The sequence below is a fragment of the Heliangelus exortis genome, chromosome 12 (assembly GCF_036169615.1).
Source record: "Heliangelus exortis chromosome 12, bHelExo1.hap1, whole genome shotgun sequence".
NCBI classification, from domain to species: Eukaryota; Metazoa; Chordata; class Aves; order Apodiformes; family Trochilidae; genus Heliangelus; species Heliangelus exortis.
In genome coordinates this window covers 1826868-1843744 of record NC_092433.1, presented here as the reverse complement: position 1 = coordinate 1843744, position 16877 = coordinate 1826868, and the positions used below count along the sequence as shown (strand labels likewise).

Below are 16877 nucleotides of genomic sequence, written 5' to 3'. Positions count from 1 at the left end.
ACGCCCAGCTGCAGCAGCAGATGTGCTGGTAGGAGAGGAAAGAGCATTGGATAACGATACGTGACTAGGGCTAGAAATATTGGTTACATCCTGGGTCTGGCTTGTGACGGAGGACTGTCTCCTGAGAGCCCCCTGAAAGGAAGTGCCACTCTTGAAAGTATTGACTACTTCGATCTGTAATGGAGGAAAGAATGAGACAAGTTGCTTAAAGTATGGATACAGCATAACTGACAGGAATAATAACGTAAAACAACAAATCAACCGCGCACACAGTTTCACTTCAGTTGAAATAAACGCTTTTAAGTGCTCCTTTTCATGTTTGGGAGCTATGGAGTGATCCAAATTTTTTGCCGAGATAAATTGAAACAGCTCCATAGGAGGCAGTGGAACTGCATCAGTTTAAACAACTTCAAGATTTGAAATAACAGTCTTTAAAATATAAACCATCTTATTTATATGTAGCTAAAGTAAATAAACTGGAATAGTTGATATAGCTAATAGCTACTTTTTTCCTACTGAGAATAAAATTACTTTGTTATTGTTCTCTAGGTGTTCTTCCAGAGGGAGGAAATTCGGCCACTTATCTGGAATTTGGGAGGGGGGGACAGGGACAACACAAAACCAAACAAAAAAACACCTTTAAAATATTCAAAATACGACTCTATTTTGTCTATAAAACCAGGGTTTGTCACTATCCTACCTTGGTAAGATAGAAAATGTTTCAGGTTTTAATCTTTTTTTTAATGAAAGTTTGTAGAAAATAAGCATACTGACAATTAATGTTTATCTTTTATAACTGCAGATTTTGAAATATTATTAATATTTCAGCCTTACACAGAGCACTTGCAATCATCCAGAAAATGAGATGGAACTAGACTGACTACTGCAGCAGGGAACATTACAATTTTCTATTATTTTCATGCCTGTTGTATGCACTGTTTGATATATCCATTCTAAATGCCTTCCTGAGTGCTTAATTCACCAGAGATGATCAATTTAAGAAAGCTGAATTTATCAAGGCATTCTTTGTCACCAGTATAACCCAATAATGAAGCAGTCTCTGGACAAATGTAATAAAGCCAGGGATTGGCAGCAAGCAATATCAGAGTAAAATATCTGCCTACAAATCTCTAGACACCAAAATGTTTCTTTCATTACATCAGCACAACCACAGTGTGATGAAGTAACAGCCTAATCAACTAGAATTCAACCAGCTACTTATTTCAAGTGACCCACTTTTCTCAGACTTGCTCCCAATCTTGCAGCCCAGATTCCTGAAGATACACAGCTTATAAAGTAGTTGGGGGGAGGTAAAGTGGTGTATTTCTCAATTAAACCAGCATAAATCTTGGTGCAAGCCCTCCTAAATTTTCCACATTGAAAGCATTAAAAGCAATTGGCTAGCATTTTGTGTTCTGGTCAGTTTTAGGAATAAACAAATTCAATATGGCTTCATCTTTACTAGGAATGGATGTATAGCCTCCAATCATCTTATCTTTGGACATGACAGTTTGTTTTCCTGCATGTTTTTATGGAAATAATAATATCACAGCCAGCTGTAAAAGGGATCAAAGGTTACTGGTGTAAAAAGATCACACTGAAAATTTACTAGAAAACCATGAAACATCTGATTTGTTCACTGACCTGCTGTTTACCAATCAGAGTCCTATTTACAACCTCCATTTAAGTGTGCACACTCATAGATGTGTAATATTAAGCAGTCATCACAACATTTTACAGCTTTGCTCTCAGGGTTTTCTGCAGCAGACTTATTTTCAATCCCTTGTCCAGTACCAATATCCCAGTAAAAAGATACAGTATGAGATGAGTTAGCATATGGAACAGGGGTGCAAGTGAATCATTAGCTAAGGGTCACATGGGCATCTAGAAAAAAACCCCACATGGCTCAAACCACTGGTTAGAGATGAAGATATATTAACTACTCACCTGCAGTGTTCACTGTATAAAAATAGAATTAAATACAGATCTTGGGTTTTCATGATCTAACACAGGTGACAGAGCACTCTTCAAAAGAGACCATTCAGAAAAAAATTTTAAAAGATTCTTATTGAGAGAATGAAGTGCAAATCATTGTGGAAGACACAGATGATAAATCCTAAGCCAAAGGGCATTTCTAGATGTACAAATGTCTTCCTAATAAACTGAAAGGCCTTAGTGTGAGAGTGAAAAGGTAAGGGAATCTGTATTTCAGAGTTTCTTCAGAGAACATGAATTACAGGCATGTGCTTTGCTTGTTCTCCTGAAGAAAGTAACTACAGAGCTTCAGAGATACAATTCCTAGAGGGAGGTTGACAACCTTTGCAAAATCTTAAGAGCTGCAGGGGCTGTGCTTTGCCTGGAGCCAAGGAACAAGAGAAGAATTTGCCCCAAAAGTTTATCTTTTACCAAAAAAAGCAAACAACAAAGAAGAGTTCATCTAAATAAAAAAAAAAATTGTATTTTAAATTAGGATGTTATTTTTTAATTACAACAGAATGCATTTATTTAGAAAAAGTCAAGTTGCTAAAAAGGGAGAAAGTAAATGATAAATCACACATCATGAAAAGGCTGAAAAAATTCCAACAGAATTCAGGATGCCATCATGTTTTGATTACAGGTCCTGAGTTAAATACACTGTCCTACAAATGGTGCTGATTTCTAAGGTTGGAATTTTTCACCTCTCTCATTTTTCTCTGTAGTCTAGAAGATACATATTTTTCAGGTACACACAGCTAATAAAAATACCATGATTAGCAGTGAAGGAAATGAATATATCATATGCAAGCAGAACAGTCCTGGCAGAACAAATACTTTTCTGATTCTGTTACCATGAAGAGGACCCTGCTATCACTCAGCTAATGTCCTAGCAGGATATTTTTTTAATAAAGTAACATTTCTGCATGAGCAAAACCAGTTTCCCTTCCACTGACACCGGGCTACTGCATTGTTTTCTATATTGAAAGCTACATGAAAAGGCATAAAACAAGGAGGTTGCCTTTTATCTGACCTTCACAATCACTTGCCAGGAGCCAGGAGACGTGCTCAGTGCTACAGGTTTTGCAGTTCAAGAGAAAAGCTTTAATTGGAAAGAAAATGCAGTGCAGCAACTCTTATGTATCTTTTTCGTATCTAGAGAGGAATAATCTTTTTTCAGTAGCAGTTAACATGGAATCTCTATGTTTTTCAGTTCCTGCTTCTATTCTCAGAACATTTCTAGACAGCTTACTGCCCACCCTTAGCAGGTAAAGCAACTAGAATTACAGGAAGCAGAGGAGAAAAGAATCAGGCCCAGGGTTGTCAAAATCTGACATGTCACTTGAAAAGTTTTCAGTCCTCCACACTTCACCATTTTTCCATACTCAAATGTGAGGCTACTAAAGAAACTTTGGAGTATCCAATCAGAAAAGATGCAATTATTTCCATTTGCTACTCAGACTGCAGAGTTTTGCCCAAAGACAAACTTGCTGAACTTCCCAAACACTGTGAGATCTACCAAGATGGCAAAGGCAGTCTTGTCTCAACAGTTTTACTCCTTCACAATGAAGAACTTTTGAGAATTGCAACAGAGACTTGAAAAAAAATGCTGCTAAACAGCAGAGGTTGACAAGTCCTGTCTTTTATGCAATTTGTTTCATATCAGTGGTTTTCAGAGAGAGCTCTCCAGTAAGGAAACTTCCATTCAGAAAACACAGATCCATCCCAAAAAGCCCTATGGTAAATTTATAAGACAACAAAATAATTAAATGAACAAGAGTAGACAAAAAGAAAACCAGAAGTCTCCTCTACTTTATTTAAATTGATGCATGTCTTCATAGATAAATATCTGACATTTCAGTTGGAAGAATCAACTCAGGAGATCCTTTCCCTGGTGTCTAGGTTTGAACCCTCTGTTCTGAGAGAGGGTGCAGAAAAGAAAAAATGCCTTTAGAACCATGAAGTTTGTGTCAGTTTGGTTGAGTTCTGTTGGAGTGTTCCTAGGGAGATCTGTCAGGTAACTGAAAAGAAAATCACCACTAGGGTAGAGTGTTTGTAACTGTTCTAGGAGTGCAAGCTTTTGTTGAGTGCTGTGGCTCTCTGTCCAGTAATGACTGAACAGAAAATAAGCAAAATAAAGATACACAGCACGAGCATATGATGGTGGGAACTGGTCATATTTGGATGAATGATCAATCTAGTCATGAAATAGAATAGAATTTATTCCTAATCTTATTGTCATCCTCTATAGATATAAAGTGAGGGGATGCTCTACCTTCATCTGCATCTCCAGGAGTGCATTAGACAGCAGAGGATTCTTGCAAATCCTCCAGCTTCATAAGGATGCTACATACATCCTCATCTTCTTCCATCAACTCTTCTTTAGCTGGCTTCCTGAGAAATGCAGTACAAGGGCCATCCAACAGTGCATCTCATTTCACCTGCATATAGATTAATCTCTTTCCAGTGTACACCTTGGAACCCTTGTTGAATCTTTTGGACTATTTCATTTTTCCGTGATCATTCCACAGGTGTGAAATGGATGTAAAAATCAAAGTAACAGAATAAACAATATATATTAAAAAAAAAAATAATCACAGAGGCCTCTTGGCAGGAGAGAAACACTATATCCTAGCAAAGATACTTCTACAACTAAGAGCAGAAAGAGAACTAATAAGATGGATGTTAGCAAAGAAATATAATTAACGTTCATTTTGTTTTAAGTCGTATTAAGAATAATAATTTGTCTGTGAATTAAGTGGATAAAGATATGCAGAACTAAAAGCTGCCTCTCAGACTAGAAAAAAAGAACGGGAAGGATGTAATTGGCTTTTTTGTGCTTGTTGTTTACACTCACCACAACCAGAAAGACATCCTGACAGAAATGCCAACAGACAACATTCCTCCTACAACCATCAGGAAGAAAAGAATGCAAGTTTAGAGGTCATCTTTGCATAAAGATCACCACTACCTGGGCACCTGCTTGTCATCTGCAGACTGTGACAATTTGAGTTTTCTCTGATGATGAGTGCTCCTGACTCAGAGTCAAGACACACAACCCCAGAGCTGAAGTATTTAATTACTTACCCCCGAGCCTTGGGAATTTACTCAAACCCTTCCTCTCTCTAACAGCAGTTTCCACTCTCTTTTTTTGCTCTGCAGATGCACAAGAGAGACCTAACTGTGCTCATTTCAGTTTCCTGCTTTTCCCCAGATTTTCCAAATGCATTGCTGCCTCTCTTTCTTCAGAGAGAAGCATATAGACTTGTAGATGGGAAAAGGGAGAAGTTACTGCTTATCTTCAATGAAGACAAAAATGAAACTCTTCTGAGAAGAAGATTTTCTTTAAGAGATTCTTTAAAAAAAATGTTTCTTAATTATTCACCTCTTGTAAGCATCATGTAAAACATTCACACCTGATGTGGCAAGTGCATATCTGTCTGTCAGGGCTGCTCTCTTCTGCAAGCTGGCACAAATACTTGATCTTAGGAAGATCAAGTAGAGAGCACTAGGATGCTATAAAACATGCTACTTCACTGCAATGAAAAATGAAAAAGGCGAAATAATTCACAAATTGTTTAGCACTACAGGACAGATTTGACTAGATATCATAATCTGTACTATATTTAGCACCATGACTCAGTGCAAATATTTAGTGTATTAAAAATGCTGTGGATTCTTGTTTTCAGCAAAAGTAGGTTTTGCTTTGTTTTTTTTTTAAAGAAAAAGGCAGATATTTTTAAAGAATTATTCATAGTAGCCAACACATTCATTTCAACATTAAATGGATGCTTAGGCCCTTATTACTAAAAGTAAACCCAGAACTACATTTTTCATTTCCTAATAGAAAATTCCTTTTAATCATGTTCTATATATAACAGTAACAAAACAGAAATTACTTTTTTAATCAAATGGTCTTTTCATGTTAGATTCAATAACTTAAATTATTCTGTTATTGCAGGGGTGGCACCAGTCTTTTTTTTTTTTTTTTACAAAATAAACCAGTATGTTCTCAAAAGCCTTCATAACATTTTGCTAGACACTGTCACTTTCCATGCAGCACTATTACATGAGCTGTCAGCACTGAGGTAGTAAAAGAATGTCCCTTCAGAGGAGTCTTCAAAAAGCATTCCTATTTTTGCATAATATAATTTTAGAATCTTTTCATGTCTCATGTGACACACACCTTTCAGCTCACCTACTTTGTCATGTGTTCCTCCTTTGCAAACAGTGACAAGTAACAAGGACCATCCTGCACACATATAAACACTCTGTGCCTTTCATTATAATCTTATCGTGATCAAAGATTAAGCATTTTTTTTTCCATACCATGTGGGCATTTACATTTAGCATACCTGGGTCTGGATTCGGTTGAGCCCTCTGAACCAGAGAATTTGTCCACGTCGAAGTTCTCTCTCTGCATGATCAATTTCTTCAACATCTTCATTGAGTTCTTCTTCAGGGGCCTCCTCTTTCTCAGTCAGCCTCCCTGCCTCCTTTAAAAACTTTAGCCTACTTGTTGGGATGGTTGCAATGACCTAAAATTATAAAAAAGGACTGAAAACAAGCCTCCTTCAATAACATCAGTACAACAACCTGCTAATTACAAAAGATCACTGATAGTGTTTTAATGAGATTTGTAATCTTTCAGGAAAGCCAGGGTAAACTTATTCATAATATACTTCACACTTATACAGCTCCACTTTAGTCCATAAATACTTAGTTTACTGTGTAGTTAATTAACATGTCTTGCATCATTAAACCACATTAGCAATTCTCAGCTTTAGATCAAGTTTAAGGCTGGGAAAAACTCTGTCTTTTCTCAAAAAACTAAGAGGATGCAAGTATTTAAATGTAATTATTGAAAAAAAACCTTATCAAGACTGAAACTTCTGCAGTTAAGAGTTTGGGTATTGCTGATGACTGATAATCATCTTGTGTATTCAGATGAGACAGAAATTAATTACATCTCATGCTAATAAATCTCATACTTTGTACCTTCCTGTTTTGTTTCCCTTTGTTGCAACAATTTGAAGTTCACATTTATTGAAGCAATAAATGCTTTTTTCAGCATTTATCAAAAATGAGGTTTCTGAAAGGGGTGGATTTTACTGTCTCTGACTTCTCACAGGGCTCTCTTGCACTGTGTGTTCTTAATTACTAATAAACTCTGATTGACTCATCCCTCATTCTGACTGTCCACCAGAGTGGTCCTTGGGAATAACTATTCAGGACATGGCTAACAATATTAAAAATTTGGATATCCTGGGGTTAGACAATATTCTAACAAAATTATTTAAAATACATTTCAGTACTTATATACTCTCTTAGGCAGTAATTTCCTCTGTTTGATTTCTTTTGTCAGCTTGATTAAAAATGAGGAGATGGTTATTTAAACAAGACATTACCTGGAGCATATTGAACATCTAAAAAAAAGTCTCTGTAAGTTAACTATTAGACTAATTTACCAAGAAAGTGCTGCAATTTCCTTTTTTTGTTTGTCTTTGTTTCAGCAGCGAGCAGTTTCTGAAGCCCAAATGTGTTAAAGATGGAGCTTGAATCAGGCAGTTGCAGCAAAGTTGGTGAGGATCTATCTTACAGTTTTGGAAAACTGGGATGGATATAGTGAAGACACATGAAAAGGCATCAGATATTTTCAGGATGAAAAAAAAAAAGTTTGCTGAGGGTCTCCTTCAACTTCTTGATCCACCTTCACTTCTATTATTTTTAAAGACAGACAAAGCTTAAAAAACAACCCAACTCAGTTCCTATGCTTCTACTACAGAACCTTTTTAAAATGCATTTTGAGGTTTGAAAAACAAGATGTAGACTTGGATAATTAATGAACTGGTGTGACACAAGCAATGACAGAACAGAAGCAAAAAAGGTAAGTGCTAATCATTTAAATACTTACTGAACCTCCTTCAGCTTCCCAGGTTTCAAAATACTTTAATGCCAGCACTCTACAGCAAGAAGCTACTTGAGATTGTTTGGGATCTGAGAAGACTTTTGGTGATGAAGTACTTGGAAGACAGTACACGTAGAAACAACTGTATTTGGTAGTGATTTTGTGTGACAGAACAGGCTGACAGATCATGCTCTAATTCTTTTCTTAGGGTGTTCACATCTCTTTGTTTATTTTGCCTATCTGCAGACACCTGCCTAGTTCAGGTGACAGCAGACTCTATAGATGAAGGAACTAAATATTATTCCCAGGAAAATTATTCTAGTTTTCAAAAGTGATCAATAATTCTGGGAATGTAATGGGAAATCTTTTAGAAAGACTTCAGAAAGACAGAAGTGACAAGGGCCACCTTTTAGAAAACTGCCCCTCAAAGCAGCTGAGATTGGCTTTCTAGAAATGACACCTAAAGTCACTTCAAGTGCCAGTGCTGAGTGCCAGAACTTGAAAACCTTAATTGCTTTACATAGTTCACAAGAACAGCAGGTTCAGAAGACTGTGATAAAACAAAGGAATAACAGATTTGGTTTGTGCTGAACTAGAATTTGCCACAGTAGGAGAGAAAAGGATGAGAAAGGAAGAGAAGCACCTCTTCTAAAGCAAAAGATTTCTTTTACAGTAGAGCTCTGTGAAGAGAGGACTTGCCATAGACAGTAAATTATGCATTTTTTTTTTTTAGCTTGTGTTTTTATTTTCTTGTCACTAAATAAATACTGACCAAAAGAGTCAGTTATTTTACCTGCATTTGCTTAATGTAATATTTGAATCATTTCAGAAATAAGCTTGTTTAAATATTCCAGTCCCAGTTTTAATTTAATGGCCATTGTTAAATTGAAACCAGACGTTGATATTATTCTTAGTTTTCACTGGTTATATAACCACCACATAGAGCAAAATTTAGAAGCCAAATAGTACATTGACCAAAGGCTGTAGGAAATTCTTTACAGCTGAATGATCTAATAAAACTGCTAGAATTTTGCTTCCTTTTTCTCCTTTCTTCCCCACTCTCATAGCTGGTATTTTCTGATCAGTTGAAAACAGATCTTTTCTTTTCACGAATTCTCAAACTGATTTGAGGTTTTTCCCCTGCAAGGTCATAAATGAAATCCCATCTTCAGGTGATAGCTACATTAGATAAAGTTAGTGGTGGTCTTCAGTGACACATGCATTAAAAACTGACATGACTCTGAGCTTTTTCAATCTGAGGCCCAATTGTCTGAAAAGTTCATTTTTTCCATAAGATACAAATAATCACTTCTGAAAGCTACCATCTAGTCCTTACAATTCTATTAGAACCATTTCAGTAACCAGCTGCAGCTGGAAATTTCTTGCCTGCTTCTTCATAGTGACAAAGTAGTTCATCTAGAGGTATTTTCACATCTGAGAGGTAAAATACAACCACATTGTTCACATTTTCTACTGTGTCAGGTGGTATCAACTTAAGTGTATATATATAATGCATTCAAAAATGAAAAAAAATTCCCATTATTAACTTTGCAATGTGTTTATATATATAAAAGAATAATGTAGTATTTTAACAATACTGATTTTTACTGCTTCTAGATAATCACACAACTTATACAAGGATCTCACTGAACTTGTTTCTACATGTATATTTATATAAATTTCATATTGCTAATGATAATACAGGTTCATTTCACAGAATCATAGAATCATAGAACAGGCTGGGTTGGAAAGGACCTCAGAGCTCACCAAGTCCAACCCTTGCTCCACTCCCCCCGTGGTTCCCAGCCCATGGCACTGAGTGCCACATCCAGGCTCTTTTGAAATATCTCCAGGGATGGAGAATCCACCCCTTCCCTGGGCAGCCCATTCCAATGGCTGAGCACCCTCTCCAGAAAGAAATTCTTTCTCATGTCCAACCTAAACCTCCCCTGGCACAACTTGAGACCTCTTGTGCCCTCTTGTCTTGCTGAGAGTTGCCTGGGAAAAGAGCCCAACCCCCCCTGGCTCCAACCTCCTTTCAGGGAGTTGTAGAGAGTGATGAGGTCTCCCCTGAGCCTCCTCTTCTCCAGCCTCAACACCCCCAGCTCCCTCAGCCTCTCCTCATAGGATCTGTGCTGGATCCCTTCACCAGCCCAGTTGCCTCCTTTGGACCTGCATTTAACTGCATTCATTTAACTGCACTACTTTACAACTATTCTAGGAAAATAATTCCTTTTCTTTTATCCTCTCTTCCATCCTTCACACACAGCAGTAGATGGATGGGGATCCCTGTGGGTGTATGCAAAATGCAGTGGACTTTATCCTGTGCCAGTAAAGCAGATAAAATGGCAGTCTCAGCCAGGGACTGAGTGGGTTGGCATAGAACTGGAACCACTTCTCACTTGCAAAAATTCTGCAAGGCTGAATGCACAGAGGCTGCACTGGGTTCCATCCCTACCATGCTGCTGCCCTTAATGAACTGCTATTTTTGTGTTTTGGTTTGGTTTTGTGAGTAGAGGATTAGGCTATGAATCAAATGTCTTTCACAAAAAAACCTAACTGAAGAAGACCCTGGAGATAGCACACCCTGCTTAGAGAAAGAAAAGATATGAAAATAAACAAAAAAAAAAAAAAACAAAAAAAAAAAAAAAAAAAAAAAAAAAAAAATCAATGAAAATTAACAAAATTAATTAACAAAAAATTAACCAAAAAAACCCCAAAACCATAAAAAACCAAAAACAAACAAACAAAACTTTATCCCCATTACCATGGGATAAATTATCCTTAGTACTATATCTATTCTTGAAGTACTTAAAGAGCACCCTCTATTTCCATGTGTGCTAAATATAACACTGTGAGAGATCAAGGAAACAGCAGTTTAGCAGGATTATGAACAGCATAAATTTCAGTGGTTTTATAACAACAAAAGAAAGGAATCTGCATGTTCCTGAATGCTTACCTGACCCCATACAAGTTCTCCTAATCCAATAAATACACACCACATCCACTGGTCAAGCTGCAGGGGAGAACAGCTAAAAGGTTTTCCTCCAAACTGGACAATCACTATCTACAAGGACAAGCAGAAAAGAGAGGGGTAAATATTTTCTGGGGAAAAAACAAAGCAAAACACTACCCTTAAAAAACTCCCAACCACCTTCCAAAAAACAAAAAAACAAAACAAAAAAACCAACAAAACACACCAATAACTTTTTGTCACGTTTTACTTGAAATCTTACTGTGTCTCTTACATATTACAGCTCTGCTGGTTTGATTCCAACATACTTTATCAGTAGGCTAGTGAAATGTCTAGTCTGCTGGTTTTAGTGGATTGACTCTAAAGAGCACCCAAAATCAAAATACTATTTGATACTCCAAATACATCATTTGGCACTCTCAGGGGGCACTAAGCTTCCAGAAGTACATTTTTGGGACCCATTCAGCAGAAACCACAGCGTCTTGGTCACTTGATTAATCAAACCACACCAATTTTAGTTCCCTGAATCAGAACAAGACACACTAAGACTTCCAACAACAGCCATACATGAATTCCCTGGAAGAAGGGCATGACTGTCCCCATCTGTGCTCCCAGCTTCTGGGCATATTCAGCTAGGAATATGTTGACCCTGATGTATTTTGTTATGGAATTTCCATTGCCTGACAGATTTTTTCCCCTCTGGTTAACATTTTATGGTGCACATTATAGATATGATACTGTAGCTAGACTGACAGTATACCAAGGTGTGGTTCTGCTGGAGAAAGAGTGGGAAAACCACACACTTTGGAGCAGGATAACCAACACAGAGAGAATCTGAAGAAATCTCTTAAACCTGGTTAGATTGAGAAGGTTTGGCTAACAAAGAGCAGATATTATTGGTATTTTTGGTTAGTAGTGCTGCTGCAAACCCAGGGACCTGAAATCACAAGCCACTGTCAAGGGCTGAAAAATGTAAGTTGCAAGTAATTTGTCCCATTTAAGATAGAAAATGACACTAATAAAAAGAGCAGTTGCTTTCCTGCTTTTGTGAGTAAAACACCAACTAGGAACACAGACTGAGTCCATGTGAGCACAAGTACACAGGAGGAAGGAAGGGATGGAGAATGGAAGGTGGTGGACTGGAAGTGGGAAAATGATTGGAGAGAGTAAGGGAAAAGGAGACAAAAATTGTGTGATGCTAAAATTATAAGAAATGACAACTCCACACTGAGACAGTTCTAGTTGCTGCACTGTAGGTATGGCATTTTTTAATCCATCTTCCTTCACTGTGAAAAAAATTTTTTTCTAAAAGCAGGGGAAGGAATTTTGAAGATAAAAGGCAGCTGTTGCTTGTCCGAGGAGAGGAATATAGACAGCCCTTCTACTTTTGATCCTTATCAAGGGTGCACTGCAATAATCTCTTTATTTTTCACTTTAAAAATGTAGCCACTGTTGCTGGTTTTAGTTACTGCAACTGTTGCATTCAGAGATGAAATACCAAAGCCAATCAGTCTGTACTTCACAGAAAGTGTAGTAAATACGAAGGGACTTAAGAAAGTTTTTAATAGGAAATAAAACCAGTTCTGTAGTCTCCCATATCCCTCTATATAATCCAAGCTCCTGGAGACAGTAATTTTCTCTTTTGAATAAAATGCTTGGCTCACAAACCCAGCTATTAGCACACAACGCCAAAATAATAAGCACTTTTCTGACTCTGCTTCAGCAAGTAACATTATGCAAAGCTCAATTTCCACAACAAAATAAACAAAGTGGAAAATTAATAGAAAGATTAACCTTCTTCTGTCCCAAGGAACATTACCTCATTTTAAAAAGACACTTAAAAGCAAGTGAGAGTCATAGCCTAAGTACTTTTACACTGCAATGACCTTTTGATTCAGAGTGCAAACCTCATGTTTTCAACTGTGCACTGAATGTTTCAGCTGCTGGGAAGGCAGTGAAAAGTGAGTAAAATCAGCAGTGTAGAATAGGTAATATCATTGATATTTTTGTACATCTTCAAACTAAGATTTGACTCAGTTACAATGATCAAAATTTAGGCTCTATTAGCAAAGCTACATAACATTTTCCATTATTGATGCTGTACTGATTGAAAAAGATAGGGGAAACCAGATGGTTTACTATGAAGTGTGTGTCCAGCAGTATTTAAAAACCAAAAACATATAGAAAAACCCTAAGGTAAATTTCTAATTAATAATTATTCATTCTTGCCTAAATCATTACCTGAATAGCAAATGTACCCAGTACAATAGTGCAAAAAATGGGATTTCTGAAGATGCCATCAAAGACATTTCTTTCACCATGGATTTTCCGTGCGTTGATTTCATTGAAAAGCTGCATCATGACAAAGGTGTTGAAGATAATGGTGTAATGCTCTGAAGGAGGAGAGTGAAGTGGAGCATTCCTCCCACTGTCAATCTTAAACATTTTCTCACCTAAGTGTAAGACAAAAACAAAGGTTTCCACACAAGAATAAATTAAACAAATTTGTATTTCTCTTGTTCACTTCATCTCTTTATCTCCTGTGCTCTGCTTTAACAGTTTTCTCTGCACTTACTGTAGTACAGGCAGAATTTATGACACCAATAATTAGAAGCAAACACTCTTCAGCAGTTTTTACCCATTAGCTAATACAGTATGGCATAACTCTTGACAGGTATTCAAAGAAATCAATTATGAAATACTCCAGACATTCCTGGCTTTAAATAGATTTGGTTTTGATCATTCTCCTAGGCTGTTCTGAAAGCACATCATCAGGCTTTGCTCTTTATTTTCATAATTTCACTATCACTTTTACACCTGACCATTAAAAAAAAAAAAAGCAAGATACAACTTCTGATGAATAACTGTAAAAATAATTAAGTTTTGGAAAAATACTTTCACCTGACTGACCACTTTTCTTATAGCATCACAGAATGGTTTGGGTTAGGAGGGACCTTTAAAGCTCATTTTGTCCAATCCATCTTTCCCTACATCATGTTGCTCAAAGCCCCTTCCAACCTGACCTTCAACACTTGCAACGACAGAGCATCCACAGTTTCTCTGGCCAACCTGTTCTGTGTCTCCCTGTAAGAAAATGAATTCCTTATGTCCAGTGAAACCTCTCCTCTTGCAGTTTAAAACCTGAAGAGCCTTAAAAAGGCTCCTCTTCTTCTGGCACTAAAGGCCTTGGTAAAAAAGTCCCTTATATATTGGAAGGCTGCAGTAAGGTCTCCCCAGAGATTTCTTTTTTTTCAGGCTGAACAACTCCAACTCTCCCACAGCCTTTCTTCACATCAGAACTGCTCCAGCCCTCTGATCAGTTTTGTGGTTCCTCCTCTGGACCTACTTTAACAGGTCCATGTCTTTTTTTGTACTGAGGACCCCAGAATGGGACACAGTACTCCAGGTGGGCTCTCACCAGAGTGCAGTAGATGGGGAGAATCACTCTCCTCAACCTATTGGCCACACTTCTTTTGATGCAGCCCAGGGGATATTTGGCTTTCTGGGCTGCAAGGGCACGTCGCCAGCTCACATCTCATTTTTTATCCACTTCATTATATGCCAAGTTTACAGATAACATAAGGTTACTGAAGGAGGTACTGTCTTAAAGCAAGGATGGGGCATTCACATGAAAGTGTGAATAATAAAAGAAGAAAGAGCAGAAAAGATTATCACAATACTACTCATTTTCATAACCAGTGTTTTGGTAATCAAAGCAATTAAAATGTGAACATTCTTCTGCTATTCCAGTAGTATTATATTTAGAATTTCTGAAGAAAGAAGAAAGGTTTCCTCAGGTTCTCTCCTGAGGTTATTAATTCCATCAGTTAAGTTGACACTGTGAGCATTTTTTTGCCGTGGGATATTTGAGCAGTTCATGTTCAAGTCACTGGGAATAATGAGTATGTTTCCATGGATTTGGCTCATAGCCTTTTGACAGAAAGTGAATTACAGTATCACAAATCTATCAGTGAAACAACATGAGGCCACAAAACTGTCAGAGAGCAGAGATTTTTAGGAAGGTTATACATCTCCAGAGAAATAATTAAGGATTGGAAGTCATTCCCCTCACTACATATAAATGGTAAAGGAAAAAATTCATGGAAGAAACCAGATATAATTTTATAGATCCACACATAGAGGCACATCAGATCTATTTGCATTCATTCAATACACACACACACAAATATAAATAATACTTTCCTCAGTGAGAGTACCTCTCCTCAAGTCTCTGTTACTGCACTGCACCTCTCTGTCAATAAAGCAGAACTTGCTGCCATAGTGGAATGGCATTGGTTAAACTCATCATTAGTTTTTATTTCCCAACATGTTCCAAAAGGGATTATAGTACATCAACTTTCTTATGTGTAGTTGCTGAGGTTCAAGATTCCTATCACATGAATTACCAAGAACTTCTCAGACCTATTTTAGAGAATCTGAAGCTACACTTTCCTTAGACTTGCCAGACATTCTCAAAATACACTGTAATCCTAACAGTATTACAGACCATCTCTCTTCAAAAACCTGGCAACTATTCTGGTTTAAATAGCTCCACTGTAAACAGACCATCACCTCCTCTGAGGATTCCAAATAAGCTGGCAAGCTGTTGGGAAGGTGGAGCACGACTTTCAAAACAGAGCTCCAAAAGCTCCCAAGAATCATAAATCTATATTTAGAGCTTAAATGGAAGTCTGTATATAAAGAAAAAAACCTGGAGGACAACACATGTGTTTTAACAGTGGGGACAGTAACAAGAACACAACACCCAATCGATAGAATTATCAGTCCTTTGAGCAAATATACTTACTGTGGAGCAACAGAATCTATTATTAGCTTCTCCTGTTCCCTGCAGCAAGAAACATCCCTCCTCCTTCCCCTCCCCTCTTCAAAGTACAACCTATAAAAAGCATCCATTGCTAGCAAGGCCTGAAGAAGAGTCCAGTAATCTAATAAACTAGATTTTTAAAATCTCTATTCTTTTAATATCCATTCTTGATATTAAATGTCAAAACGGTGTTATTTATATCATTTAATGCTGATTACTTGCTTATCTGCACTGCTTAAGATCAGCATTACTTCTTGATTATGGCACACACGTTGCTTCCAGTCAGAGCTTCTCCAGATGCTGATAAAATCATTCATGATTTCTGTTCTGTTTTTCATTTTGTTTGTTGCTAGATGCCTGGTAAAGATGACAAGTCTCAAAATGAAGTGTCAGTATGGAAGCAGCAGCCTAGGTATTCTTATTAAATGTAACCTTCTATTATATGTTTTAACATAAGCTCTTGCCAAAGCCAAAACTGCATTTTGTCAGAGGGAAAAAGGGTCACTGAGGCCCCCTGCACAGCAAACAAGAAACAAAAGAGGACTCAATCCCTCTCTTACATCTCTTCTCTTTCCCCTGCTCTCTCCTGTTGGCCAACTACAACAAACTCAATATTTGTGGTTACATTTAAAGCATTCTGATGCATCGAGCCCAAGACCCAGATGCTTCTAAATGAAGCACCAAGCCTGTCAAACTTCCTTACCAACAAAAAGAAGTGTGAATATAAGAGTCAGCTGGTAAACAGCATGGCCCAGAATGTTCTTCATCATGGTCCGGGATATGAGAGGTTTGTTCCTGCCATAGGGCTTCCTTAGCAACAGAGCCTCTGTTGGGGGCTCAGTGGCCAAAGCCAGGGAGGCAAAGGTGTCCATAATGAGATTGACCCACAACATCTGTACAGCTTTTAGAGGAGAGTCCTGTGGAGACAAATTAGAAAGTTACATCTTTTCTAGAAAAATATTTTGTTGTCAGGTCATTCATTTCTTCCTGTGGGACTGCAAGCACTGGTAAAGAGGAGGACAGGGAAATAACACCACCCTTTCTTATGAACACCAGAATCACAGGAAACTGAGCAAAGAGAAATTCCTTCTCTCCAGTCATTTAAGTCAGGAATATTCACACAATTCTTATGAAACACAAAATTAAGAGTTTATAACACATTTCCCACTACCCTCTGTTATTTCATGCCTCATGCT

The 16877-nt window shown here is 37.4% G+C and overlaps 1 protein-coding gene across 34 annotated transcripts in view; it reads right to left on the bottom strand.

Annotated features, from left to right (window-relative positions):
- Positions 1 to 16877, bottom strand: part of ATP2B2 (ATPase plasma membrane Ca2+ transporting 2) — a 408804-nt gene that overhangs the window by 13469 nt on the left and 378458 nt on the right. For 12 of the 34 annotated variants that reach the window (XM_071755387.1, XM_071755367.1, XM_071755375.1 and 9 more), the window contains 5 exons: positions 16385 to 16598; positions 13098 to 13309; positions 10842 to 10949; positions 6330 to 6512; positions 3 to 174 (listed from right to left, as the gene is read on the bottom strand). In XM_071755387.1, the coding sequence (XP_071611488.1) occupies positions 3 to 174; positions 6330 to 6512; positions 10842 to 10949; positions 13098 to 13309; positions 16385 to 16598 (889 nt within the window). Of the gene's footprint in view, positions 1 to 2; positions 175 to 4831; positions 4881 to 6329; positions 6513 to 10841; positions 10950 to 13097; positions 13310 to 16384; positions 16599 to 16877 lie in introns of all 34 variants that reach the window. The other 22 variants (XM_071755377.1, XM_071755378.1, XM_071755369.1 and 19 more) reach the window with 4 other exon arrangements.